The 27,708-nt window shown below is 40.7% G+C and overlaps 1 protein-coding gene across 1 annotated transcript in view; it reads right to left on the bottom strand.

Moving 5' to 3' along the window:
* The window catches only part of LOC132815045 (KAT8 regulatory NSL complex subunit 1-like), a 154,741-nt gene that overhangs the window by 5,095 nt on the left and 121,938 nt on the right, over positions 1 to 27,708 (bottom strand). Inside the window, exons 3-12 of the mRNA XM_060823714.1 lie at positions 24,018 to 24,227; positions 23,657 to 23,787; positions 23,266 to 23,470; positions 21,933 to 22,098; positions 21,132 to 21,299; positions 14,768 to 14,911; positions 13,676 to 13,836; positions 9,211 to 9,329; positions 2,162 to 2,222; positions 1,938 to 2,050 (exon numbers count right to left, since the gene is read on the bottom strand). Of these exons, the coding sequence (XP_060679697.1) occupies positions 1,938 to 2,050; positions 2,162 to 2,222; positions 9,211 to 9,329; positions 13,676 to 13,836; positions 14,768 to 14,911; positions 21,132 to 21,299; positions 21,933 to 22,098; positions 23,266 to 23,470; positions 23,657 to 23,787; positions 24,018 to 24,227 (1,478 nt within the window). The remainder of the gene's footprint in view (positions 1 to 1,937; positions 2,051 to 2,161; positions 2,223 to 9,210; positions 9,330 to 13,675; positions 13,837 to 14,767; positions 14,912 to 21,131; positions 21,300 to 21,932; positions 22,099 to 23,265; positions 23,471 to 23,656; positions 23,788 to 24,017; positions 24,228 to 27,708) is intronic.

Genomic DNA, 27,708 nt, shown 5'->3' with positions numbered 1-27,708 from the left:
CAACCCCCAAGTCATTTCCTCTTCCCTGAAGCTCTTCAGCCATGTCCTGAAACAGACTGCAGCCTCCTCTCTGACCTATCATCTTCATCTTCACCCCCACCTCCATCCACCTAATGCACTCTCAGCTACGTTCTCCCCAGCCCCACCTCCCTCCCATTTATCTCTCCAGCCCCGAGGCTCACAGCCTCATTCCTGATAAAGGGCTTTTGCCGAAAACGCCAATTTTCCTGTTCCTTGGATGCTGCCTGACCTGCTGTGCTTTTCCTCCACCACCACTCTAATCTTGACTCTAATCTGCAGTAGCCACTTCTGCCTTAGCTGAACACTGCTTCATGAGACAGCCGTTTTAATCCCAGGAATTAGCTACCAATGCAATTTATCTCTCCTTAAGTGAAGAGACCAGAACTACACAGTGAAAGGTGGCGTAGGAAGGTTATGTTGGAACTGTACAAAACTTTGGTTAGGCCACAGCTGGAATACTGTGTGCAGTTCTGGTCAGTGCATTACTGGATTGTACTGGAGGGGCTGCAGAGGAGATTCACGAGGATGTTACCTGGGTTAGAACATTTTAGCTATAAAGGAAGGCTGGGTAGGCTCTGGTTGTTTTCTTTAGAGCAGAAAGGGCTGAGGGGGTACATAAATGAGGGATTAAAGATTAAAAAAGGCATGGACAAGGTAGATAGAAAGTAGCTAGTTCCCTTTGTTGAATAGTCAATAGCATGGAGTTGTAATTTTAAGGCGATGAGCAGGAAATTTACAGGGAATTTGAGGAAAATCATTTTCACCTAGAGGATGGGGAGAATCTGAAATTCACTGCCTTGGAGCGCAGTAGAGGCAGGAAACCTCACAACCTTTCACGCAGACTCAAGGATTCAAAGAGCCTCTTCTGTGCTGTCTGTGACTATGAGTACTCCAGAGTCACTAAGACCCTGTGTACCAGCAGCAATGTTTAGCCTATTTTTAAAATCAATTTCCTTTGCAATTAAGGTCACAATTCTATTTGCCTACCCAATCACATGCTGAACTACCTATATGCCTTTTTTTGTGATTCAGATACAGGAAACTCAGAACTTCCTTTACCATAGGCTTCTGCAGTACTTCTCTATTTAAATAATATACTGTATTTTTCTGTTCTTCCTGCCAAGTGAAAAGCTTACACTTTCTGTCTTATACTCCATCTGCCAATCCACTCATTTAAACTATCTATAATCTTTTACAGACTGCGTCTCTTATTCCCAACTTGCTTTTCTACCCATTTTTGTCTCATCAGCAAATTCAGCTATCAATACTCTTTATCTAAGTCATCAATATAGAATGCAAATAATTGAGATCCCAGCAATGATCACTGTAACTCCACTAGCAAATCTGAAAATGAACTTTTCTACAATCAGACTCACTGTTTTCTGACAGCTAACTGTCTGTTTCAGGGTTAACTGTTTATTTTCAACACCAAGAGCTTTAAACTGTGAAGTATGCTTCAGTGAGGTATTTTATCAGATGAGTTTTCAAAATTGAAAAATCTGCTGATTCTCATTATCCAATTTGCTTCTTTTATCTCAATAATAAGTTCAACAAGCACAATTTCCCTTTCACAAAACCACACTGATATTTCTTGACTATGTTATTATTTTCAAAATATCCTGTTATTACAGTCTTACGATATACTCAAGCACTGACCCAAGACAGTTGTTGGGCAAATTAGCCTATACATTGCTGCTTTCATTCTCCCTTCTTCTTGAACAGAGGTGTTATACTTTTTCTAATGTAATGGGATATTAGTAAACTCCAAGGAATTTTGAACGATCACAATCAATACACCCATGATGTTTTATTCACCCTGTGCTGCACATGATCAGCTCCATTCCAACATGTTTCTTTACAATGGAACGCAAATAAATTTCTGAATTGTAAACAGGAATCTCCCACATCATGTTTACCTGCTTCCTCGTCTGGCCGAGCTGGTGGAAGACCACAAACACCATCTAGAACGTTCAATTTCCTCACATTTGGAATGGCGATTAAGAAAAGCTTCATCAGACATTTCTTCATACTATACATTCAAGAATAAAAAATTGAAAAGTTTAAAGGCTGACTGCAAAATAAAACATATTGAATAATTCTTCATGGGCTTGCAAAGAAATTCTGATATGTAATAAACTACCTGGTCTTCCTCTAACTTGCAATTCTGTAGCTTTGACTGTTCAACATCTACAATTCGCCAGCTGTCAAGGAGAAATAAAAACAATATCATTTTGAAAATTGTTATACAAAAACAGATCGATCAAATAGAATAGAGGTGGCTAAGCAGGCAATGTGATGCAGCTGTAGTATGGGGGACCAGGTGGACACCAGTGCAATCCATGGTAACTGAAATAAGTGCACAAAAGCCTGAATCCCGTCACCAAATCACCATTTATTTACATGTACATGGCCTCTGACCTGCCCTAGAATGAGAAGACTCTCTGAATCGTCTGTTCGTTTTTTTTTTCTATTTTTTTTCCCCACACTACTACTGAACAGATGTGGAATCTCCTATTTTTTTTTTCTTTTTTTCCTTTCTCTTTTTCTTTGTTTAGGAAGAAAGGAAACACCCGAGTGGCCAGAATCTCCTGTTTATGTATCAGCCAGGGTTCCCTGATTGGTCCAGGTTAACAACTTCAATCAAGGATCACATAGTCAATGAGATTCACCTGGCTCCAGTTCCAAACATTATAGTGACCATATCTGCAGCAGGTTTTAGCTGCTTGAAGAACTGGAATCTGAGCTTGGACACTATGACACAACAGGAGGGAGAGCATTACCTGTGTTTTAGGAGACAGTCATACCCTCTAGACTAATTACACCAATTTGGTCTGTGTTTAAGTTAGGTGGGTGTTACTGCAAGTGAAACAGTATGAGGATCCAGGATTTAATTTAGTGGGAGCCGCAGCCAGTGTTAATGGCACAGAATGCAGAGAAGATTAGTGAACTGATCAAAGCACCGAGATACAGACTGCCATTTAAGATGGGCAAAACAGAAATATAGCAGAAATGGGGAAGAGCAAAGAGCTGGGGGATAGATACTGCTCTCTGCAGCAAACAAAGAGAGTCCCAAATGCTACGTGGCCCATCATGTGCCAAGATTAAGAACATCTCTTCTGGTCAGGAGAGGAACTGAGAGAGCGAGTGAAAGAGCAAGAGAGCGCGCGCGAGAGAGAGAGAGTGAAAGCATTGAGGTGTCATATTCCAGATAACTACCAATAATAGGAGATAGGACTTGGACAGAGATTCTACTGACGGATTACAAGCAGCTCAGGCTAAATTAGGCTAAAGCAGAACCACAAAGGTGATAATCTCAATAAACTACAAGCAAATTAACATAGGATAAATAACGTTAGAACATGTCATGGGAGCAATGGATTCCAATTTGTAAGGAAATGACACCAGTACTAGGGAAAAAAGAGGGAGAGTTGCTCCATTGGGACAGCTTCGTCAGTGTCCTAAAGAAATGCATAACTATGGTTAGATAGGTGGGGAAAGGGACATTACAATCAGAAGTAAATTTTAAAAACCAAAAAGTTACAAGAGAGAACAGATGCAAGGTAGTGGAGAGGCAAATAATAATAAAGCGTGACAATAACCTCCCTCATGTTGTGTGGCACTGTTATCGTGCTAAATGTGACACACTGAAAACAGATCTAGCAAGTCAAGACTGGACATCCCCAAGGTGCTGTGGGCCATCAGTAGTAGCAGAATTGCACTCCAGCACTATCTGTAACTTAATGGCCTTGCATATCCCACAAAGATTATCATCAAACCAGGGGATCAACTCTGATTCAACAGACAATGCAGGAGGGCATGCCAGGAGCAGCACCAGGCATACCTGAAAATGAAATGTCAATCTAGTGACACTAACAAACAGGACGATTTGCGTACCAAACAGTATAAGCAACAAGTGACAGAGCAAAAGGATCCCATAATCAATGGATCAGATCTATGCTCTGCAATTCTGTCACATTCAGTTGCGAATAGTCGTGGACAATTAGACAACTCGCTGAAGGAGAAGGCTCCACAAATATCCCCATCCTTAATGATGGGAAAGCACTGCACAAGTGCAAAAAAGAAGGCTGAAGCTTTTGCACCAACCTTCAGCCAGAAGTGCTGAGTTAATGACTCATCTCAGCCTCTTCCAGTGGTCCCCAGCTTTACAGATACCAGTCTTCAATTTGATTCACTCCACAGCATATCAACAATTAGAGACTGGATACTGCAAAGGCTGTGGGTCCTGACAACATGTGGCAATAGCACTGAAGACTTGTACTCCAGAAGGTAAGAACTCCAGAAGGTAAGAACTCCAGAAGGTAAGAACTCCAGAAGGTAAGAACTCCAGAAGGTAAGAACTCCAGAAGGTAAGAACTCCAGAAGGTAAGAACTCCAGAAGGTAAGAACTCCAGAAGGTAAGAACTCCAGAACTTCGCAGCCAAGATCTACTAGTACAGGTGCAACACCCAACAATGTACCCAACAAGGTGGAAAATTGACCAGAAATGTCCTATACATAAAAAGCAGGACAAATCTAACCCAGCCAAGCACTGTCCCATCAGTCTATTCTTGAACATGAATAAAGTGATAGAAGGTGCCATCAAGCAGCACCTGCTCTGCCAGGACCACTCAGCTCCTGACCTCATTACAGCCTTGGTTCAAACATGGACAAAACAGCTAAATTCCAGAGGTGAGAGGAGAGTGACAGTCCTTCACATGAAGGCTGCATTCAACCAAGTTTGACATCAAAAAGCCCGAGTAAAATTGGAATCATCAGGTATCAAACAGAGCACAAAGAAAGATGGCTATGGTTGTTGGAGGTCAGTCATCTCACAATCCAAGACATCTCTGCAGGAGTTCCCGAGGGCACTGGCTTTGGCTCATCCATTTTCAGCTGCTTCATTAGTGACTTTCCCTCCATCATAATGTCAGAAGTGGGGATATTTGTTGTGAGTGCATGATGTTCAGTACCATATGCGACTCCTCAGATACTGAAGCACTGCACGTTCAAATACACGAAGATCTGGATAATATCCAGGTTGGGACTGACAAGTAGCAAGTAACATTTGCACCACACACATTCCAGGCAATGATCATCTCCAATAAGAGGCAATCTAACCACCACCCCTTGACATTCAATGGTACTACCATCACTGAATTCCTGATTATCAATATCTGGGGGTTATAGTTGACCAGAAACTCAATTGGGCAAAAGTGAGGACGGCAGATGCTAGAAACCAGAGTTTAGATCAGAGTGGTGCTGGAAAAGCACAGCAGGTCAGGCAGCATCCGAGGAGCAGGAAAATCGACGTCTTGGGCAAAAGCCCTTCATCAGGAATAGAGGCAGGAAGCCTCCAGGGTGGACAGATAAATGGGGCACACTGTGTTTTTCCAGTACCACTCTGACAGAAACTCAATTGGACTTGTCACATAAATACAGTGGCTACAAGAGGCTAAGAATACTATAACGAGTAACTCACCTCAAAGCCTGTTGAATTTGCACAAGGCACAAGTCGGAAATGTGATGGAATACTCCCCATTTGTCTGGATCAGTACAGCTCCAACAACACTCAAAGGCTTGACACCATCCAGGATAAAACAGCTCACTTGACTGGCACTATATGCACAAGCATCCACTCCCACCCCACCAACACCAAGTAACATCAGTGTGTACTGTCTAGAAGATGCACTGCATAAATTCACCAAATATTCTCAGACAGCACCTCCCAAACCCATGATCAATTCCATCGAGAAGGACAAGGGCAACAGGTACATGGGAACACCACCACCTTCAAGTTGTCTTCCAAGCCACTCACCATCCTGACTTGGAAATAAATCACTGTTCCTTCACTGTCGCTGGGTCAAAATCCTGGAATTCTCTTCTTAATGACATTGTGGGTCAATCCACAGCAGGTGGACTGTTGTGGTTCAAGAAGGCAGCTCATGACCACCTTCTCAAAGGCAACCAGAGACAGACAACAAATTCTGCCAGCAATGCCCTCATCTCACAAATAAATTATAAAAATGTGTAGAAAATATAAGCAAAACAGTGCAGCAGAAACTGGAAACAGAGAGAGTAAAAATGGTAAAAAGTCAAAGGTTAAGGTTTTTTATCTGAATGCTTGCAACATTTGTCAGAAGACGGATGAGTTGCTGTTGCAAATAGAAACAAATGAAAATGACATTCTCGTTATTACGGAGAAATAGTTGCTGACCAAGACTGGGAACTCATTATTCAAGGGCATCCGATGTTCCAGAAAAATAGGTAAAAAGGAAGATGTAGCAAGGTAGTTGTTATTAAGGAAGATAAATAATAATATGAGAGCAACAGATCGTGACATGGAATTAGTTTGGGTAGAATAACAAACAACAAAACAAAGTAGTCATAAGGGGGAGTTGTCTCACTGTCAGACAATCCAAGTCAGGAAATAATGGAGGCTTGTAAGAAGAGCACTACAATTGTCATGGATAATCTGCATATTCATTAGACAAGTCAGATAGGCAAGGGTAATATGGAAGATTAATTTGCAGATTGTATTGGGATTGTTCCTTCAAGCAGTACATTGTAGAATCTACCTAGGAATAGGCTACTTTAGATTGAGTGATGTTTAGTGAGGGAGGATTAAGGAGTGATCTTGAAGTTACAAATCCTCTAGTGAATAAGGATCACAACACAGTCAAATTTCAGAAGGGCAATGCAGTTTCCGAATGAGTGCCCTGGACTTAAATAAGGGCAATTACAAAGGAATGAAGAAAGAGTTGCCCAAAGTAGCCTGGGAAACTAGATTAAGGGGAAGATCAGGAGATGAACCTTGGTAGACATTTAAGCAAATATTTCATAATATTCAATAAAAATTTAATCTAGTCAAAAAGAAGGATTTGACGAGAAGATAAAACACCTGTGGTTAACCAACGTGAGCAAGGAGAGCACCCAAGCAAAAACTAAGGTGTACAAAGTGGCAAATATTCATGGTTGGCCAGAAAATTGGGACTTCTTTTTTTAGGCAACAGCAGCAGATGACTTAACAGATAAAATAAAGCAAGAAAACATATTATGAAAGTAAATTGTTGAAAACATTAAAAGAATAGCAAGAGCTTCTTACACGCAGATAATCAGATAGTAACTCAAATAAGAGCCTGGCCCTTTGGAGATGCGACTGGAAAATTGATATTAGAGAACAGGAAAATGGCAGTTAATTGAAATCAATACGTGGCATCGTTGTTCACAATGGAGAACATTATAAGCATACCAAAGGTAGCAGATAAGCAGAGTGCTAATGGGAGGAAAGACCTTTAACACACACACAGTCTCACAATAGTTAATGTACTTCATAAACTAACGGCAGATAAATCACCAAGACCTGATGTCCTTCATCCAAGGACTTTAAAGGAACGAGCTGCAGAGATAGTGGAGGCATTGATACAAATATTCTAGAACTCTGTGGAGTTCAGAAATGGAAAGGAAAACCACAAATGTGACGCCCCTCTTCAAAAAGGGAGAAAAACATAAAAGAAAATACTGGCCTGTTCGCCTAACACGTTTGTTTGGAAAATGTTCAAAAATTATTAAGGAAGAAATAACTGATCATTTAGAAAAGCTTAACACAATCAAACAGAATCTATATAATTTTGTGAATGGGAAATCATATTTGACAAATTGACTCTAGTTCTTTGAGGTCATAACGAGCAGACTTAAGAACAAGGAGCAATCCAAAGGAAAAATAATTAATTGGGACACAACCAATTTCAGTGATAGGAGACTGGACTTGTTCTAGGGAAATTGCAATCAAATTGGCAGCAAAACGGTCTTCAAACAGGACACAGCTCAGGTGCAGAAGGTGGGAACAGTGGTATTATCACTGGACTAGTAATCCAGGGCACACACTAATGGTCTGAAGATATGGGTTGAATCCCATTATGGTAGATGGTGGAACTTCAATTTAATTCTTAAAAATTGGAATAATCCACTGTCATAAAAAATGATGTAGTTCAGTCATGCCCTTTAGGGAAGAGAAATCTGCCATACTTAACTGGTTTGGTCTAAATGCGACTCCAGACTAACAGCAAAGTAGTTGACTTGTAGTTGCTCTCTGAAATGGACTAGCTGGTAACTCCATTCAAAGAAAATTAGACTCTCAGGGCAACTCCCTGCTGACTTTATCCAGAAATGGCGAAAGCGGTGTCCGAGACATTTTCTTCAAAGGACAAATCCATGAGTATGATCGTGTCAATGTTTTGCTTGACCAGTTTGAGGGACAACATTCAATTTAATAGAAGCCATCAGATGTCACTTAGGAGAGGACTTTTTTTGCATTGAGGGGACTGTTTTTACCGTTGGTGCAGAGGTTGGTGCTGGGTAGCCAACTGGGTTTATTCCTTTCTTTAGACTTTAAAATAGCCTTTCAAATGTATTAAAGCCATTACCGAGAGTAGGTATGAGTAAACCACACTGTGGTGGCTCTACACTCATGTGTAGACCAGATTAGGCAAGGACGAAAAAATCTCCTTCTCCAAAGAAGTTAATGAACCAGATGAGTTTTTAGGGCATCTGACAATGGTTACATTGTCACCATTAGAGTAGTTTTAAACTCTAGATTATTAATGACTTCAAATTTCATCATTTCCCATAGTGAGGTTTAAACCCATGTCCCCAGAACATTAACCTGGGCTCTGAATTACTAGCCCAATGACACTATCAGACTGAAACTTCTTCTATAGGGATGTAGAACTGAGAAATCAGGGCATGGCGAGAAAATAAAATGTTAACGTTAAAATCATTACTTCCATTAGGTGTACCCTTCAGAATAGCTGGTGGGAGTGGACAGAAATGCTTTATTAACAGAACAAGGTGGATCTTTCTACAAGTTGAGCCAATGTCGAAGAAAGGTAAATCTCGGGGCAATATTTGTTGCGTATGAGGTACAGCCTGAGTGCCTATGAAGCTGGATAGACCTTTCATTACAGAAATGGAAAGAAACCAGCAAGGGTGTAACTCAGGGAATCTTCGAATATTGCAACACAGAAAGAATCAATCTGGCTCATCAAGCCTCTGACATTAATCACTGTTGTCCAGCATACTCACTGCACCACTTTTAAACAACTATTTAAATATCTTGCAAAATAATTTTTAGACTCTGCAGAATGCATTGTTACGCTTATTTAAAATCTCACTGACACTATCTTGTGTTACCTTGGTGTCAGGATCTCCTTGTACTGAAGTTTCTCCACTCGAGCTGCAGCAGCCATGGACATGGGTATCACAATGTTGTTTATGTCAAATGAACTTTCCCCTCTTCTCTTTCGTGCAGACTGCAAGAGTAAGCAAGAACAGAAATGATAAACCTCAACATTCTGTTCATTTAGAAGGTAATAATGTTTAATGTTGTAAACCTGAGTTTAAAACAGAGTTCTTTCCCTGATGAGGCCACCAGATGGAGTTCTGATAGCTATTTGAAACAGGAAGGAAATACAGGAGATAACACATCCCAAAAGGCTCAACAGGCCCGGGAGTACCACTGTTGCTCTTTGATGAAAGTACAAAGCATGTATTCACATGTTCACTGATGACAGACATGTATTTCTCAAACCTACCTCTCTCGTCTCATCCACTGTTGCTGAATTAACAGGCTGTCTATCCGACATCCAGTATCTAGTAATTTCAGTAATGGAAAGCCTGAATCTTCAATTCTAATATTCATGCTCTCAGAAAGAAATCCTATTTCCATTTTCATTGCGCCCAACTCACTTGTCACAATCCTTAATCTTTTTGAGCTCTCGAACATGCGTGTTCATGCAATTCTGGCCTCTTCAGCATCCCTAAACATAACTGCGATATGGTTGCCATTACAGGGACATAGTAAAGGAAGGAACACAATTGGCAACTCAACATTGTGGATAGGATAGAATCTTCAGGCAAGACAGAGGAGGATTTTTGGTAGAGCTTAGAAATAAGAAGGGGACAGTCACACTATTATTATGAGTGTATTACAGGGCCCCAAACAGTCAGCGGGCAATTGAAGAGCAGATAAGTAGTCAATTCACTGAGGTGTGCAAAAATAAAAGTTTTTTGCATTAGGTGATTTCAACTTCCCCAACATAAACTGGGATAATCATAGTATAAAAGGTTCAGAGGAAGTAGATTTCTTGAAATCTATACAGTAAAGCATTTTGAGTCAACATGTAGAAGGCCCTACAAAAGGTAGTGCAATGTTGGACTTGATTTCTGAGAACAAAGACGGACTAATGTTCAAGGTGGAAGTGGGGAAGCATTTCAATGATAGTGATCATTTCACTACAAGTTATAAGTTTGTTATGGAAAAGAAAAAAACAATGGTTTGCAAGAACGAACTTTGGAATGGGGAAGGCAAATTTCATTGAAATAAGGCAGGATTTGGCTGAAGCAGATTGGGAGCAGCTACTTTCTCTTCCCGAACAAAAAATTTAAAACATAACATGTAACCTCTAAACTGAAATACAGAACTTTCGATGTTTACGAATAAACAAAATGAGTGTTAAAATACAACGTATTTTATAAGGTCTCTAGTCCTGCCACATCCTATCACAAATGATGGTGGACAATTAAACAATTAAGAGGTGAAGGGTTCACAAGTATCATAATTCTCAATGATGGGGGAGCACAACAACAAACTGCAAAGGTTAAGTCTTAAGTTTTTGTAGCATTTTCACACAGAAGCGTTGACTGCATGATCCATCTCAGCCTCCTCCTGTGGTCTCTAGCATTATGTTACGTCTTAAACCAATTCAATTTACAACTTGTGATATCAAGGAACAGTTTAAGACATTGGGCAACCACAATAAGCCCTGGCTATATCGTACAGAATAATACCAAAGACTTGTGCTCCAGAGTATCCTTGCCCTTAGCCAGCTGTTCCAGTATAGCTGCAAAACTGGTATGTACCTAACAACGTAGAAAATTGTCCATGAATATCCTGTGTATATAAATAAAAACAAATCCAACATAGCCAATTATCACCCTATCCGTCTCCAGCATCAGCAAAGTGATGGAAACTGGGGACCCTTTAAAACTTAATTTTTCCAGCATTTCCTATGCATTTTCAGACTTCATCTAACTGCTCTTAAAGTCTATCTCCTTTCCCCAAGCATATATAATTCGTAAGCAACATAAACGTAAAGAGATCATAATGATCAATGAGGCCACTAGATTTCATAAAATCAGTTCAAATAACTACACTACATAGCATTATCAACGCAGTGTTCAGGAAAATAGTTTTGCTCCCAAAAAGGACGAAAACAAACCTTCAAAGGAAGGTAGTTAATTAGGGAATAGTTATTCTCGAGGATTCAAGTCAGTTCAAATATACAATGTAACAAGTGCTCAACGTTAGAGGGCAATACTCATTCGGCAGCAGTGCTTGCAAGGCAGCTGTTTTCTTCAGATGAAAGATGGACCAAATGAGGAGGAAGACCCAAGGGATAGATCCTGTGCCTATTATCCTGTTTGTTCATTTTTGTTTATTTTTAAAATTTATATTCTAAGCTCGGTAGTCAATGGAGAAGCCCAGCACATTCATAAAAAGATAAGGCTGAAACATTTGCAACAATTTTCAGTCAGAAGTGCAAAGTTGATGAACCTCCAGAGGTTCCCCAGCATTACAGATGCCAGTCTTTAGACAATTTGATTCACTCCACATGACATCAAGAAATGGTTGGAAGCATTGGATACTGCAAAAGCTTAGGTCCTGAAAACATTCCAACAACAGTACTGAAGACTTGTGTTACAGAACTAGCTACACTAAGCTGCAATATCCCACTACAGCAGCAACAATGACATCGACAGTGAAAAGTTGCTCAGGTTTGTCCTGCACACAAAAAGCAGGACAAATCCAAACTGGCTAATTATTGTCAAGGGAGACAGGGCACAAGGACAGAAGAGCTAAGACAGGACACAAGGACAGAATTCCAGAGGTAACCTGAGGGTAAGAGTCCTTGACCGAGTCAAATGGAGCCATAGAACCGGGGGGGGGGGGGGGGGGGGTGTGGGGAATTCTCCATTGAACGGACTCTTACCTAGCATGTAGGAAGATGGTTGTGGTCTTTGGAGGTGAGTCATCACAACTCAGGACATGTCTGCAGGAGTTACTCAACAATTTTCAGCTGGCTTATCATCGACCTTACCTCCATTATAAGATTTCAAGTGGGGTTGTTTATCGCTGATTGCAATGTTAAGCAGCATTCATAATTCCTCAGGTACTGAAGCAGTCCATGTCCAAATGCAACAAGACTTTAGCCACAGTCCTGAGGAATAGTCATCACACTTGAACCATTAATGCAGTTTTCTTTCCATAGATGCTGCCAAACCTGGTGAGTTTTACAAGCAATTTCTGGTTTTGTTTCAGATCTCCAGCATTCACAACTCTTTGTTTAATTTTGATGTTGAGCTCACTGCCTCAACTCTTCAGGTGTGCTTATCTCTGACAGATTTCTGTTCTCAGCTTTCTTCTTGCTCTCCATCATTACTTTTGTTTTCTCTTTTAGTCTAAGCTCAGTAGTCAGTGGGGAAGCCCAGCACATTCATGAAAAGATAAGCCTAAGTCTTTTGACTTATTTGACTAAGTCTTTGTCAAAACCCATTTCCACAGCCACATCTCATTCCTCATTGACTGCCTCCAGTTTAGACTTGCCCCACCTGACTGAACTTTCATGCCGAGTATTTTTAATCAACTCAGGATCACAGATATCTCTGTAATGCACAACACTCCTCAGATGGCATTGTAGGTCTATCTACACCAAATGGACTGCAGCAGTTCAAGAAGGTAGTATCTTCTCAAGGGGGAACTAGGGATGGACAATAAATGTTGGCCCAGCCAGTAATGCCCATGTCCCACAAGTGAAGTAAATTTTTAAAAAACCATCACGATTTGTGGCACCATAAACAGTGGTTGCAGTCCTGTACAGTATGCAGGATTTGACCATAAGAGTACAGACATACTATTTCAGCTATACAAAGCCTGGTTAGATTACATCTAGATTACTAACAGCAGATCAAAACACGATACCTTCAGAACAACAATGATCTTGGAGGGGATGCAAAATACATTTACCAGAGTGCAAGGATTAAATTATGACACCAGATTCACAAAGTAGGATTGTATTTTGTGTAAATGGTTCAATGATGATTTAAAGTCCGCAACACATTAAAAAAAAGATAGAAAATTTACTTTTGCCAAATGTGTTGCGTAGCACTTTGCCAGGTAGAGTGGGGTTTGTGGTGGTGGTAGTGATGCAGAATCTAAATATTAGAGCCGACTGACAACTCACTTAGAAAATTATAGTTTGGTCAGAATAAAAGCATTGTTAAAAACAGTCTTAAGACTTCCTTAATGTAAGTTTCCAGCACTTTCTAATTGCTGACGTCAGCCTTACTGGCCCACAGTTCATGATTTTTTCACTCCCTTTTTATTTGAATAGTACTTTTGTATTTTCTAACTTCCAACCTACTGTTCCAGAATTGACAAAATTGAGGAAAAGCAGAAGCAGCGCTCCATTATCTCTCAGTTCTCTCTTTTAGAACTGAGAAGTAGGTCATCAGGTCTTAAAGATGTGTAAGATCTTAGTCATTCATGTTTCTCCAATACTAGATGAATTTCAAATCATGAATCAATGCTTTAACTTACTGGTGTAGACGTGGTGGTTGTTGCTGTCTGGTTGTGTACGACTGAAGAAGGGGGGTCAGTGAACGAAGGTGAATGGTGGATTGTTGAACTGGGTTTTGGAGTCTGGGAGTTTAGTAGTGATGGGGATGAACTCGAAGCAGCTTTGTGCCGTTTACTGAGTGCTGTGTAGAAGAAAAACAACATAGGGTTAGCAGTGCTCAGTACATCACTCATGCTTTATATTTTGGGAGATAATACATAATACCTTATGAAGCTCCCATTATTAACATGAATCAAATTGTGCTGAAATGATGGTGGGATGGGTGAAAAACATGAGGAGGACAGCAGGATAAAGGTGAGGAAGAGGGAGAATGGGGTCCAAATTGGAGTGGGGAACTATGCCTGATTCCAGTTGCTATCCACTGATCCTTGTAGGAACAATGTCTTTCTGAACTCGAATTTTGTATGTAATGTAAAAACAACCTCACATTGACTTGTTCTTGTGATGAAGAGAATATATAACAGGTATCAGGTCTGAAAACTGCGTGATGGCAACTGACACTGAGGTTTATTAAAATTCCACTATAATTTACTTCCTATACATGAACCTCAATTCTGGCTGTCAAGATATTTTGTCATGCTTTTCTGTCAACATTTACTATAATAAATCGTGATGACATACAAAAATAGTTTGTGCATTAATCTTTTAAAATATAATTGCAGGCAGCTAGCTGCATCAAGTTTATGATGGCATTATTTAAATTTCTATTTTGTGCCAATAAAAGACTTGCTGTCAATTGATCATGAGCAAAACAACAGACTTTCCTGTTGAATTACAGATGAATATATTCTTGGTCAGAAGAGAACCAAAGTCAGCAACTATCACCACCATGCGTGGCCACTTGGGCATCACTTTGGCTAGGCACTGAAAAGAAGGTGTTAAGCTGAAAAAGTACAGTTAAGGAGAATTACAACTTAGTCTGATCAGATGCAGAAAGTGACCACAGATGATAGGGTTCCAATGACTGACAAGTCAAACCAAATCCTACCAGGAAAAATTTATAGTGTTTGACACTGATAAAATGACAGGCATTTCAGCAGAGGCTCACTTACCTAAGTGGACAGATGACTTTTGCTTCTTTATTTGTGTATTGAATTTTTCTGTAAAAGGATCAATCTCTGTTTTGGAGGTTGGCTGCCAGAAATCTAATCTTTGTTTGAAGACTTTTTCTGATGCATTCCTGCTGTGTACATATTCTAATGGGGAAGAAAAATAAAACTGATGGATCAGATGAGGGAGGTTATGTGACACAAACAAATCTTAAACTCTTCCACCATGAAATGGGAAGCTCCATGACTTGAAAGTCCTTCCATTTAGATACCCAGAGAATGTATTCCTTAGATTTTCAAACACATTAACGGCAGTAAACCAATCAATATTTTTATTTTTAATTCCTATTTTTCAGATCAAATCTCTGTTCTTTTCTCTCCCCTGATAGCTGCTTGTATGTAGCATCTTAAACAACTCAGGGGTTTGTGTCTTACTTCTTTTGGTTGCGTTTCTTGGACAGTTTTTCACCACAAGACCTAGTGGGTTCTCTTGCCCTATCTTATCAAACTCTCCACCTTAATTTACTAATTAACCCCCATGTCGTTTCTCATGTCTGATTTCTGATCCAAATTACCACATGCTTTTCAAGAAGAACTTGCCATTCAGTAGATATCTTGCAATTCATTTGAGCCAGTACCATCTTTAAAAGCCCATTGTTCACACACACAAGCATTGTTAGCCTGGAGCTGCCCTGCATGCTTCCCAACATTTACCCCAGTCAAGACACACATAGGCAAATGGGCACCCTGTTGTACAGATTCCTGAAGATCCTGCTGGATGGGATATTGCATAGGAGAAACCTCCTCTTCCTCCAGGATGAGGGGTGAAGGTCACTGCACCTGACAACACTAACATGGTCTAGGGTGCATTCTCTGTTTGGAGGGAGGAATACCCAGCACTATAGAAAGGAGATCAATTATATCTTCTCCATTCCTCTAATGTAAATGCTATCATCACCTTGCCAATAACTCACACTACTGTATTCAACTCACATCAAAGCTTATGCTTTAATTATTCTCATTAACCCATATGGCACATTTCCTCACTGTTATCCACTCCAACTCCTCAACATTACTAACGCTGTATGCCCTCTGTGCTGCCTACTCACTTGCTTGAGACAGCTCCCCACCTAGGGACAGAAGTAAGTCATTCAGCCCCTCCAAACTTGTTCCACCATTCAGTAAGATCATGGTCGATCTGCGACCTAACCTCTGCTATCCTGTGTGTGTAGGACAGCTTCCTAACATCTCTCATGAATGGTCTGGCCCTAATTATCAGACTATGTCCCGAGTTCCAGAATCTCCAACCAGTGGAAATAGTTTATCCTGATCTACCCTGTCTTTTCCTCTTAAAATCCTGAAGATTTAGATCAGATCACTCTTTAACCTTCTTAAGTCTAGAGAAACTCATTACGGATAATCTCTTCTTATGACTTAAACCCTAAACCCAAGTATCATTCTTCGAAACTGATATTATATTCCCACCAAGGCCAATATATCCTTCCGAAGATATATGAGTACCCACATATGCTCACAGTATTCCAAGTGGAGACTAACCTGGGTTTTGTATAACTTCTACATTCTTGTGATCTAGTCCTCTAGATGTAACAACTAGCATTCTATTGTTTTTCTTAATTATTTTCTGCCCCTATCATGACATTTTAAGGATCAATGCACCTGAACCCCAACTCTCTTTGGTCATCCATTGCATTTAATTTCATATCATCTAGAAAGTACACTGATCTATCCCTTTTCAGTACAAAATGGATAACCTCAAACATGCTTACGTTTGCCATAGTTTTACTCATTAGCATAAAATTACAAAGAGATATTGATAGACTAGCTATACTGTCTACAATGCTGCATAACCGACAACAAAATGGCAGATGGAGTAGAATGTTGGTAAATGTAAGGTCTCCCATTTTGGTAGGAATAACAGTAAAATGGAGCATTATTTAAATGTTGAAAAAATGCAGCACACTGCTGCACAGAGACACCTGTGCATGAATCACAAAAAAGTTAGTTTGCAGGTGCAGCAAGTAATTAAAAAGGCATATAGAATATGATCCTTTACTGTTACAGGGATGAAGTTTAAAAATAAAGAGGCTGTACCCACATAGGGTGGTGTGGCCACACCTGGAGTACTGTTCACAGTTTTGGTATTGTTACTTGAGAAAAGACAGACTGGCACTGGAGGGGTGCAGAGAAAGCTCTCTAGGTTGATTCCAGAGTTACGAGTGTTGGCTTATGAGGAGAGATTGAGTAGACTGGGACTATACTCATTGGAATTTAGAAGAATGATGGGGGATCTTATAGAAACATATAAAATTTTGAAGGAAATCGAAAAAATAGAATCAGCGAGGTTGCTTCCACCTGCAGATGAAATTAGAGGGCATAGCAACAAAATAAGGGGGAGCAGATTTAGGCCCGAGTTGAGGAAGAACTTCTTCACCTAAAGGGTTGTGAATCTGTGGAATTCCATGCTCAGTGAAGAAGCTGAGGCTACCTCATTTAATATTTTTAAGACAAAGATACATAGATCTTTGAACAGTAACAGAATTAAGGGTAATAGCAAGTGGCGGCGGTAAGTGGAGCCGAGTCTACAAACAAATCAGTTATGATCTTATTGAATGGTGCAGTAGGCTCGAAAGGCCAAATGGCCTATTCATGCTTCTATTTCTTATGTAAAGGTCACAGCTATGCCTCCTACCTTCATTTCCCTAATACTTACTTGCCGCTCATTCCTGGAGGGAAGTCATACAAAAGAGTGCAGAAAGACTCAAGACACAAGGTGGGCTGCCCGACATTCAGCTCCTGACCACTCATGACTAACTGATGTGAGTGGTTGACAGACCAGTTCCAAATCCTGGGACTGATATCAAAGACTGCCTTTGACTTCTTGTGTTGGCAACTCTGAGTGAAGGTCGTCTCCCTTGATATGACCAAAACCTGCTGACAACCATGAAAAGCTTGCTTCGTGTTTACAATAAATGGGAAAGCAAGTCAGAAGTAATTTTAGCACTATCTCTGACTGAGGAGGCAAAGCACTAAAAGGCATGGCAAGGTAACGCAAGGCATGGATGCTGTGAGCATCCAGGCAGGCTCAAAGTGAGTGTTCATTATGAAAGTGAAGAGTCTGGAGATAGAGTCTGGTCCAGTCCATGTGATGGATGTGTTCTCTCAGTGCACAGTGGAAGGCAATGGCTTAGTGGCATTCTCAATGGGTTGTTAATCCAGAGACCCCAGTACAAATCCTGCCACGACAGACAGTGGAATTTGAAATCTGGAATCTGGAATTAAAGAATCTAGTAATCATTCATTATTGGAAAACCAATCTGGTTCACTAATGCCCTTTAGGGAAGAAAACTGCCATCCTTAACTGGTCTGACTGCAGATCCACAGAAATGTGGCTGACTCTTAATTGCTGGCCTAGCTAGTGACTCTATCAACCCGAGAATTCATTTTTAAATAAGCGTGCTTGCTGCAGAATTATAATAGTTGCCAGTACAGCACTCTGCGTGGATTGGACATGGGACTCCAGGAACATGGGGTGTATGGCTGGTTCTCCTGGAGCATGCTCTGACATGCTGTAGCTGGTGTCCAACATGGAGGTCCTTTGAAACAAGCAGCAAGCTAACTTCGCCAAGTACCCATTCTGGTTTCCAAATCAAGCTTGCTTTGATGTGTGGCAAAGCAGAAAGTTAAATATTAATGAATTAAGTTGGGGAGTCAACAAGATATTTAACAAGTCATAACCCCTGTTATTTAGCAATTTGCCACTGTCAAGCAAGAAACTCAGCATGCCAATTGTGAAAAGCACAGAAACAGCACGAGTTGCCCCTGATGTAGCCCTGACTAGACTCTCTCCAGATTCTGGCACACATCTCGCCATTGCCAATGTTGCTTAGACCTCGACAAGAATTCACCCAAGGTGTGTCACAGACATGCAGAGCAGAAATGGATGGTAGACAGAGGTCAGAAAATGTGATCAAAAACTTGATTATAAAGGGTATCAAGAATCACTTTAAGGAAAGAATCAAGAAATGTAGATATGTAAATTCTTAAACCGGCACTCCCCTGGCTCATAGCACAGCCTCCAACAATGGGGTGAAGGGAAGGCAAATCAAAAGAAACAGAATATGGTAAGACCAAGTAGTCAGATAGGATCTGAATAGAACAAAATACCTTCGGAGTGTATGGGCTTGCTTCACTTATAATGTTTCTATGTGAAAATACAAGCAGGAAAAAAATGTTCAACTATGCACAATCAGACAAAAATTGCAGCAAGTAACTCACCTCCTGACTGCCCAAAACCTATCCATTATTTACAAGGCAGAAGTCAGGAGTGTAATGGAATTTTCTCCACTTTCTTGGATGAATGCAGCACCAACAACATTCAAGAACTCGATACCATCCAGGACAAAGCATCCCACTTGACTGGTACCCCATCCATCCCCATCCATGGTGGAATATACTGAAAACCAGAAATAATGGAGAATCTAGGGATGAGTGTAAAAGAGGAGCTGTAAGGTGTTAGTGTTTGTTAAGAAAAGAGAAATGACTGAATTTAAATTGCATAAATCTCTTGGACTTGGTGATCAACATTCCACAGTATTAAAAGAAGTAGTTCCAGAGATGACAAATGTATTGGTGATCATCTCTCAAAGTTTTGGAGAAGATGGCAAATATAACGTAACGATTTAGGTAAGGAGGGCAGCATTCATGCAATGCTGGCCAGGATACAAATCCTCTGATCTTTAGTAATAATGATATGGACCAAAAGCTCTGACTTATTCTGTTGCAGTTACTTAACGTCTCAATGTTCCTTTCCCTCTGCAATCACATAATTGTAAAAAAAGTTTGTTTTCATTTAATCATGAATTTTCTCTTCTCCTTATGTTAGCTCGCTTTGTTGATTGCGCAATGACCTCAGAGTCAAATTCTGAGTTCAAGTTGACAATGGATCAGAGCAGTGTAATCTAGAATTCATTACAGTACTGAGTGGGGGACTGTCAGAGGTGCTCAAGAAGCATGTTAAACTGAGACTGCATTTCTCTATTTAGTTTGATAGAAACAAAACCTACTCTCAATTTGCAGAGAACAATCTTTGCCCATGTGCAAAGTTCTAATTTGTTCTTCAGCCAACACCACAAAAATGGATGATTTCGTCAATGATTTTTTGGCTTTTTACTGGACCTAGCTAGGTGCAAATTGCAGACCAATGAAAGCAGTTGTGAAGTATGTAAGACCATAGCTCTGAGACATAGAAGCAGTACGCCATTCAGTCCATCAAGTCTGCTCTGTTATTCAATGAGATTAGAGCTGATCTCATAATTCTCAACTCAACTTTCCTGCTTTTCTGATGGGTTGATTAGCTCAGTTGGCTTGATGACTGGTTTGCAACACAGAGTAACACCAATAGCATGGGTTCAATTCCCACACTGACTGATATTACCATGAAGGATTTGCCTTCTTAACCTCATCCCTAGCCTGAGATATAGTGGCCCTCAGATTAAACTACCACTAATCATCTCTCTCTGACAAGACAAGCAACCCTATGGTCAGGTACGATGATGGCACCTTTACCTGATCCCTTACCGATTAAAAATCTGTCTACCTCAGCCTTGAATTAGTTAGTTTATTTTTTTAATTGGTTAGCAACCTAGCTTCAACAGCCATTACCCTCAGCAAAAAAAAATCCTTCTCATCAAAGTTAGGTTTATCTTAGATTAAGATAAATGGCACAACATCAAGGGCTAAAGGGCCTGTACTGTTCTATCTCTGTTTTAAAATGGGTGACCCCTTACTCTGAGATTATACTCACTGGCCCTTCACTTTCCCACAAGGAAAACAACTTTTCCACACTTAGTATGTCAGGCCCCATAATAATCTTGTGTTTCAATAACGTCTTCTCTCATTCTTCTAAATTATAATCCTCAACCTACATAACTGCGCTCATAAAAACATTTTCCATACCCCGAATCAACCTCATGAGCTTTGATTGCTGCTAATGTTAAAATGTTTTTCCTTAGATGAGGGGCCCAAAACTATCTGCAGTATTTCACAGGTAGTCTGACTAGTGCTTTGTAGTTTCACCAAGATGTCACTAGTTTTATACTTCATTCTCTTGAAATAAAGCTCAATAATCCATCTTCCTCTCCTTTTATCGGCTGAATTCTTATGTTATCTTTTTGCAAATTGTGCATAAAGACCCACAAATCTCTTTGTACTGCAGCTTTCTGCAATCTTTCTCTATTTAAATATATTCAACCCTTGGTAATTAATTGTGGATGGCAAGCTCAAACCTTGCTACAACATGATGTTGCAAGTACAAAATCCCAACACAAAATGTCGGCTGACAACTTACTGGCTGATGTGAGGAGAGATGAGGCAAGCTTTTGACAGACTTTTTTTGCAGTGTCCTGAGGTCTCTGTCTCACTTGGGAGAAAGACTTCAAAGACTTAAATTTCTGAGATGGTTTCTGATGTTCTTCCTGCTTGAGTAAGCCTTCAAAGTGCACATGAAGAGGTATATCTAAACACAAAACAACAATCAACGTCACCACCATGCTTACCTGTTACATACACAACGAGTACCTAATAACATCATTCATTGCACTCAACACATCAACAAGTAGCTGTGATACCAAATGAGCACCTCAGTGTATTTGAGTTCACATTTCAACATTGTGAATGGATTCAATTAATCTTGGTCGCAACAGACAGTCTCGAAACCTAATTGGGTGACAAATATTCTTGAGAGAGGGGATAACTAAGTGTGGTCTGCAAAAAGCAATTAGGTTTTCTCCTGTTTTCTGTCTTATTCATGTGCTAGTCACTTTATGGTAAAAAGATGTCTCCAATTAGCTAATTTCCAAGAACATACGAGTATTCAGAGCTAAGAAAGTTTGACTGAACACATGATTGTCATGGCAAAGGGGATTTGTCAGATTTGCACAAGCTCAGTGAATAAAACAGCACTCCATCCCCTTGAAAGATTGTGATGGGTGGAAAGAGAGATGGGAAATATCACTGAATACAGAAAAGGGAAAAAACCGAAGGACTAAATGCATGTATTTAATTTGATGGCAACTACATACAACATCCAAGAAGAATTGTGGAACAGCAATTAGTTTTAAATATAAGCATGACATTGAAACACACTCACCTTGAGGAAGTGACAATATGGGGTGATAGCAGGGCTCCATTATAGCTACACATTCCTGTGGAGACATGCTGGGCTGATCCATAGTCTGTATTAGTGTTTTAGAGCCACACAAAATACACACATTAGGCCAGTCACAGCTACATTTGATGCTCAGAGGACGCTGGGCCTAGGCAAAGGGAATACACAATATAAGTGCTTTTTTCTGGTTGTATATACTCCAAAACGAGGAACGATTTAATTACTGCCAACTAGAATTAAGCTTAAAATATTATCACATTTTCTTTTCTTCTTCTCTTCTCTGAATTATGAGCTGACACTTGTTATGGTCTGTTCTCTGGTACATTGCCAGCACAGCCATTTCCCCGATGCAAGTTGAGGAGAGTAGTATCAAGAAGCTTTTCCAACATTTGAGATCACAGCCAAAGCTAACACTATAATCATTCAGTGTGCACACAAACTCTTCAACCAGCAGCGATTGATGGCCAGTAATCAGGCATGGGGACTCTACAATTATCTTTCTGATAAAAGTTAAGTCAAATCTAGTATTAACATGGCTATTTAGACCGAGATTACCAAATTCAGCATCGATACATGACTGAATGTGGGATCTTCCGTGTGTGTGCATAATCTCACCCAGCCACTGAACTGAGAAGAACATCATTATTAGTTTTGCTTTCTTGGTGCTTTGCTACAGTTCAGGTTCTTGGAGTGTGAAAATACTTTCTTTCAGCCAATTAATTCACCATACATTTTCTACTCAAATTTCCATCTTCTTGTGGAAAAGAGATGACTCAAACTTGCGATAATTCCTTCGATGCCAGAACATTTAAAAGGCATTTGGATGGGTAAATGAATAGGAAGGGTTTGGAGGGATATAGGCTGGGTGCTGGCAGGTGGGACTAGATTGGGTTGGACCGAAGGGTCTGTTTCCATGCTGGACATCTCTACGGCTCTAGATCTCTGATACGCCATTCCAGTGTTCAATTTCCAGGCATAAATTCATTTATTAATTGCCATAACTCATTGGTATGAAAAGGTAGGGCTTGGCAGACCAAGTGCATGCGCACAGTTAACAGAAATAAGTCATGAGTGCACAATCTGGAATGAAAATTTCTGCTGCTCTTTTCATTCTGTGGTCCGGGGATAATGACATGTATTGCAGCCTGACACCACCAACAGCTTACTCAGCACAGGCCAGTAGAGAAACCTGGGATTTTGTTGGACATCTCTTACTACAATACCAAATATGAAATATGTTCGCTGAAACACTGGGGGAGTATTCAGCAGTCCCAGGCTATGCAACCTTTGGTAATCACCTAACTGAGTCACATACCTTTCTACCAAGGTAACATGCCAGGTTAGATCTGACCAGCCTCCTCTTCCTGTACCTTCGGACAGGACGAACTCTGGCAGCAACACAACTGTTGTCTGGTGGTGATGAAGGGACGGTAAGGCTATCCAATCGCTGCCTTTTACAAAGGATTTCTTCTGTGTCTGAGCTATCTAGTGAACTGTTGTCCAAAGGACTGGAATGTAGACTGTAAGGTTAAAGTGTGAAGATAAAAGTCAGACAGGAAAATGATGAGAGCAACACAAATCAGTTTTAAAAAGAAGTGCTATTTACACAGTGAAATCGATGGTAAATTCCAAGTGCTGAATGTAAACATTCTCGCAATCACCTCTATGTCCTTTTTGTATAGTCAATAGAATCCAAAGTAACACACCTGTTCAGCAGCCCATTTAATTGCCTTGGCGGTGTGCAGACCTTAGGCAGCAGTGAAGAATTTGAGGGGGAACTACAAGATGGGCTGGAGGGACAGATGAGGTTTCCAAGAGACTGTGTAAGGCGAGAACTCTACAACAGAAATGAACATGTTATTTTAAATTAGCATTTGTTGAGAATGACAAATAATCCAGTTGCATAGGATGCTTTTTCACATCATAAAGAAATAAGAAATATGTTTTCATGTGAAAATGTATAGAAATGAAAGACTTTGCTTAAATACCACATTCCGATTCTGAGGAGCTATACTTTAAAGTCAGAAACATTTTATACTACAAAACTTGAAACTACCGATGACACACCTGTTTGTCAATGTTCCGCAGGAGGAGAGATGGGCTGCATGGTGAGAGTTCACATTTTTTATTGGCAATCGGGACCTTTCCTTCAGTAGATGAGGGATTGGAGCATGCATCAGGGCTTTGCGAGTTGACTGCTGAAGTGGCTGTCACCAATCGGCACTGGTGCTTCATCAGATCTTCTGGTAACTGAGCCTCACCAAGAATAACTGGGCCCTAAGGGAAAAAAAAACAACTAAAATCAATCAAATCTTGATATGCAGGTCGCCTTGAAGAAAATGCACACACAGCAATCAAACAAGCTTTTTAATTCTTCAACATATTAAATTATCTTTCCAGTTTTATTTGTCAAATAAGACCATAAGACATAGGGGACCAGCAGTAGATCATACAGCCCACTCAGTCTGCTCTGCCAGGCTAATCTGATCATTCTGAACTCTACTTTCCAGCTTTTTCCTCATCACTCTTAGCAATGACAACTCAGTAACTCAACCTTATATACTTAATGACTTCACCTCAACAACTCTCTGCAGTAAAGAATTCCACTGATTCACACTGAGGAAAAGGAATTTCTTCTCATCTGTCATAAGTGGTTAGCACTGCTGCCTCACAGCACCAGGAACCCGGGTTCAATTCCAGCCTCAGGGTGATTGTCTGTGTGGAGTTTGCACATTGTCCCACAGGTGCTCCGGTTTCCTCCCGCAATCCAAATATGTGGAGGATAGGTGAATTGGCCATGGTCAATTGCCCATAGTGTTCAGGGATGCAAAGGTTAGAGGTATTAATCAGGGGTGAACGGAGAGTAATACTGTAAGGGAATAGGGTTTGGTGGGTTACTCTTCGGAGGATTGGTGTGGACCTGTTGGGCTGAAGGGCCTGTTTCCACACTGTAGGGATTCTAAAAAAACGTACAACACCTTATTCTGAGATGATGCCCTCTGGTCCGAGGCTCTCTCAGAAGGGGAAACAACCTGCCTGCATCTACCCTGTCAAGTCCTCAAAGAATCTTGTATGCTTCATAAAGTCCAAACAAATTTGAGAGTCATTCTGTCTTAGTAACTTTTATCCCCTCTCTAGCCACCTGTAGTGTGTCAGGGAACCAGTGAAACAAGGCACCCAAGATTTTGGCCACATATCACCAGCCTATCGTCGCTTATTGACCTAAAAGTCCCTGCCATCACTGCAAACAATTTTTTTAAAAACCAAAACAAATGCGGATGCTATAAATCAGAAACAAAGTTGTTGCAGGAAAACTCAGCAGGCTTGACAGCATCCGTGAAGACAAATCAGAGTTCATGTTTCAGGTCTGGTGATCCTTCCTCAGTAAAACAAAAATCATTCTACTGCCCATGTTAGCATTCAGGTGAGGTTTGCTGGTACAGAGGAAAGTTGATTATCTGAAGGACATGGGTGGGGAGTATTTCATTCGGTTAATGGAATTCCGAATAATTGAATGCAGGGTAATATAGCTTAGCCTAGCATTGGGACCTTGTGATCTTGCCGGATAATCCGATATTCGGATAATTGAATGCCAGATAATCAAGTTTCTCTGTATATGTAGAGCAGATTTAAGATTTATATAGGAATGGTTAAAACTACTGTGTCTAAGGGAATGCACTTTCAAAAAGAATAGAGACCAATCATGCTGGTCAACAAATCTGTGCGGTCTTCCATTTACAAGCCTTTATTGTCTGATCATGATCTTTAGATTTCCTGACACTAATGTTAGCCTGATTGATCACTCGCTGTTGGGTTGACTTTACCACTTGCTTTTGAACAGGGCCGTAACATTTATGGTTCATGTGAAAAGAGTTGGAAATTCTAGCTGAATTTAAAATGTTCATATTCTCCATTTGACAAAGGTCATCAACTTTTGCCTCCAATTGTCTTTGCCCAATATCAGATGACCATGGCTACCTTAAGACTCAAATTTTCTAATTTACTAGCTGCCCCACCAACCACCCCCCCCCCCCCGCCACCCCACCATTACACACATAACTTTTTAAACTCCATAAACATACGGCTTTTCAAAATGCTACTGTTATATCCTAAACAGTACCATGTTCCTCTTGTCCATCAGCTCTGTACACCTGATCTTGGTATCCATGTACGTAGATCTCTGAAAGTTGCCACTCAGGTAAATAGTGCTGTGAAGAAGGCATATTGCATACTGGCTTTTATTGGTAGAGGAATTGAGTTCCGGAGTCCTGAGGTCATGTTGCAGTTGTATAAGACTCTGGTGTGGCCGCATTTGGAGTATTGTGTGCAGTTTTGGTCGCCATACTACAGGAAGGATGTGGAGGCACTGGAATGGGTGCAGAGGAGGTTTACCAGGATGTTGCCTGGTATGGTAATAAGATCGTATGAGGAAAGGCTGAGGCACTTGGGGCTGTTTCCATTGGAGAAAAGAAGGTTTAGGGGTGACTTGATAGAGGTGTACAAGGTAATAAGGGGTTTAGGTAGGGTTGACAACGAGAACCTTTTTCAACGTATGGAGTCAGCTATACGAGGGGGCATAGCTTTAAATTAAGGCGTGGTAGGTGCAGGACAGATGTTAGGAGTAGATTCTTTACTCAGCGAGTTGTGAGTTCATGGAATGCCCTGCCAGTAGCAGTGGTGGACTCTCCCTCTTTCTGGGCATTTAAATGGGTATTGGCTAGGCATATGGAGGATAGTGGGCTAGTGTAGGTTAGGTGGACATGGATTGGCGCAACATCGAGGGCCAAAGGGTCTGTACTGAGCTGTATTTTTCTATGTTTTCTCTGTTCTATACTAGCGAATTTTGAGAAGATTTGTAGCTCAGGTTGAAGATTTGTAACTCGAGATGTAGGTTTGCTCGCCGAGCTGGAAGGTTCATTTTCAGACGTTTTGTCACCATACTAAGTGACATCTTCAGTGAGTCTCCGGACAAAGTTTCTCCCGGAGCCTCACTGAAGATGTTACCTGGTATGGTGATGTAACGTTTGAAAATGAACCTTCCAGCTCAGTGAGCAAACAGACATCCAGCTCTGTTCTGCAATGGCATGCATTTCAATTGGACTTCAGACTTACACTGCCAACTTCATGTTGAAATTCTTCCACTTGCACCTCCCTGTTATTGTGACCCTCCCAAATCCAATATAAAAGTCTTCCAGAGGTCTGTTTCCCTAACTTTGGCATCGAGTGCATCTGACCCTGCTTCAACTCACCAATAGAAACCAGGCCTTCAATTTCTCTGGACAGTATGCTCTGAATTCTCTTTTCATCCAAACCTCCAAAGTTAGAATCATACAGCATCCAACAGGCTCCTTGACCCATTGAATCCGCACCAAGAAAAAAAACTAGTCTAAATCTACACCAGTCCTACATTCCAACACAGAATCTACAGCCTTGAATGTTGTGGTATTTCAAGTGCTCAACCAAGTACTCTTGGACTGTTTGCTGTCTCATCGCAGCTCCTCGGCAGTACATGCCAGACCCCATCATCTGGCATGTACAAAGTATTTTCTTCAAACACCCTCTAAACCTTCTTCCTACTTAGGGCCCTGCTTTCTTACTGACTGCTTTCTATCCATCCTGACCACGCCCCTCATAATCTGATACACTACAATGAGACCCTCTGTCAGCCTTCGCTGATCTAAAAAGACTAAACTCAATCTTATCCAGCCTCTCTTCATATCTACACTGCTCTATCCCAGGCAACATCCTGGTAAATTGC

The sequence above is a fragment of the Hemiscyllium ocellatum genome, chromosome 4 (assembly GCF_020745735.1).
Source record: "Hemiscyllium ocellatum isolate sHemOce1 chromosome 4, sHemOce1.pat.X.cur, whole genome shotgun sequence".
Lineage (NCBI taxonomy): Eukaryota > Metazoa > Chordata > Chondrichthyes > Orectolobiformes > Hemiscylliidae > Hemiscyllium > Hemiscyllium ocellatum.
This window is presented reverse-complemented; position numbering and strand designations above follow the sequence as displayed.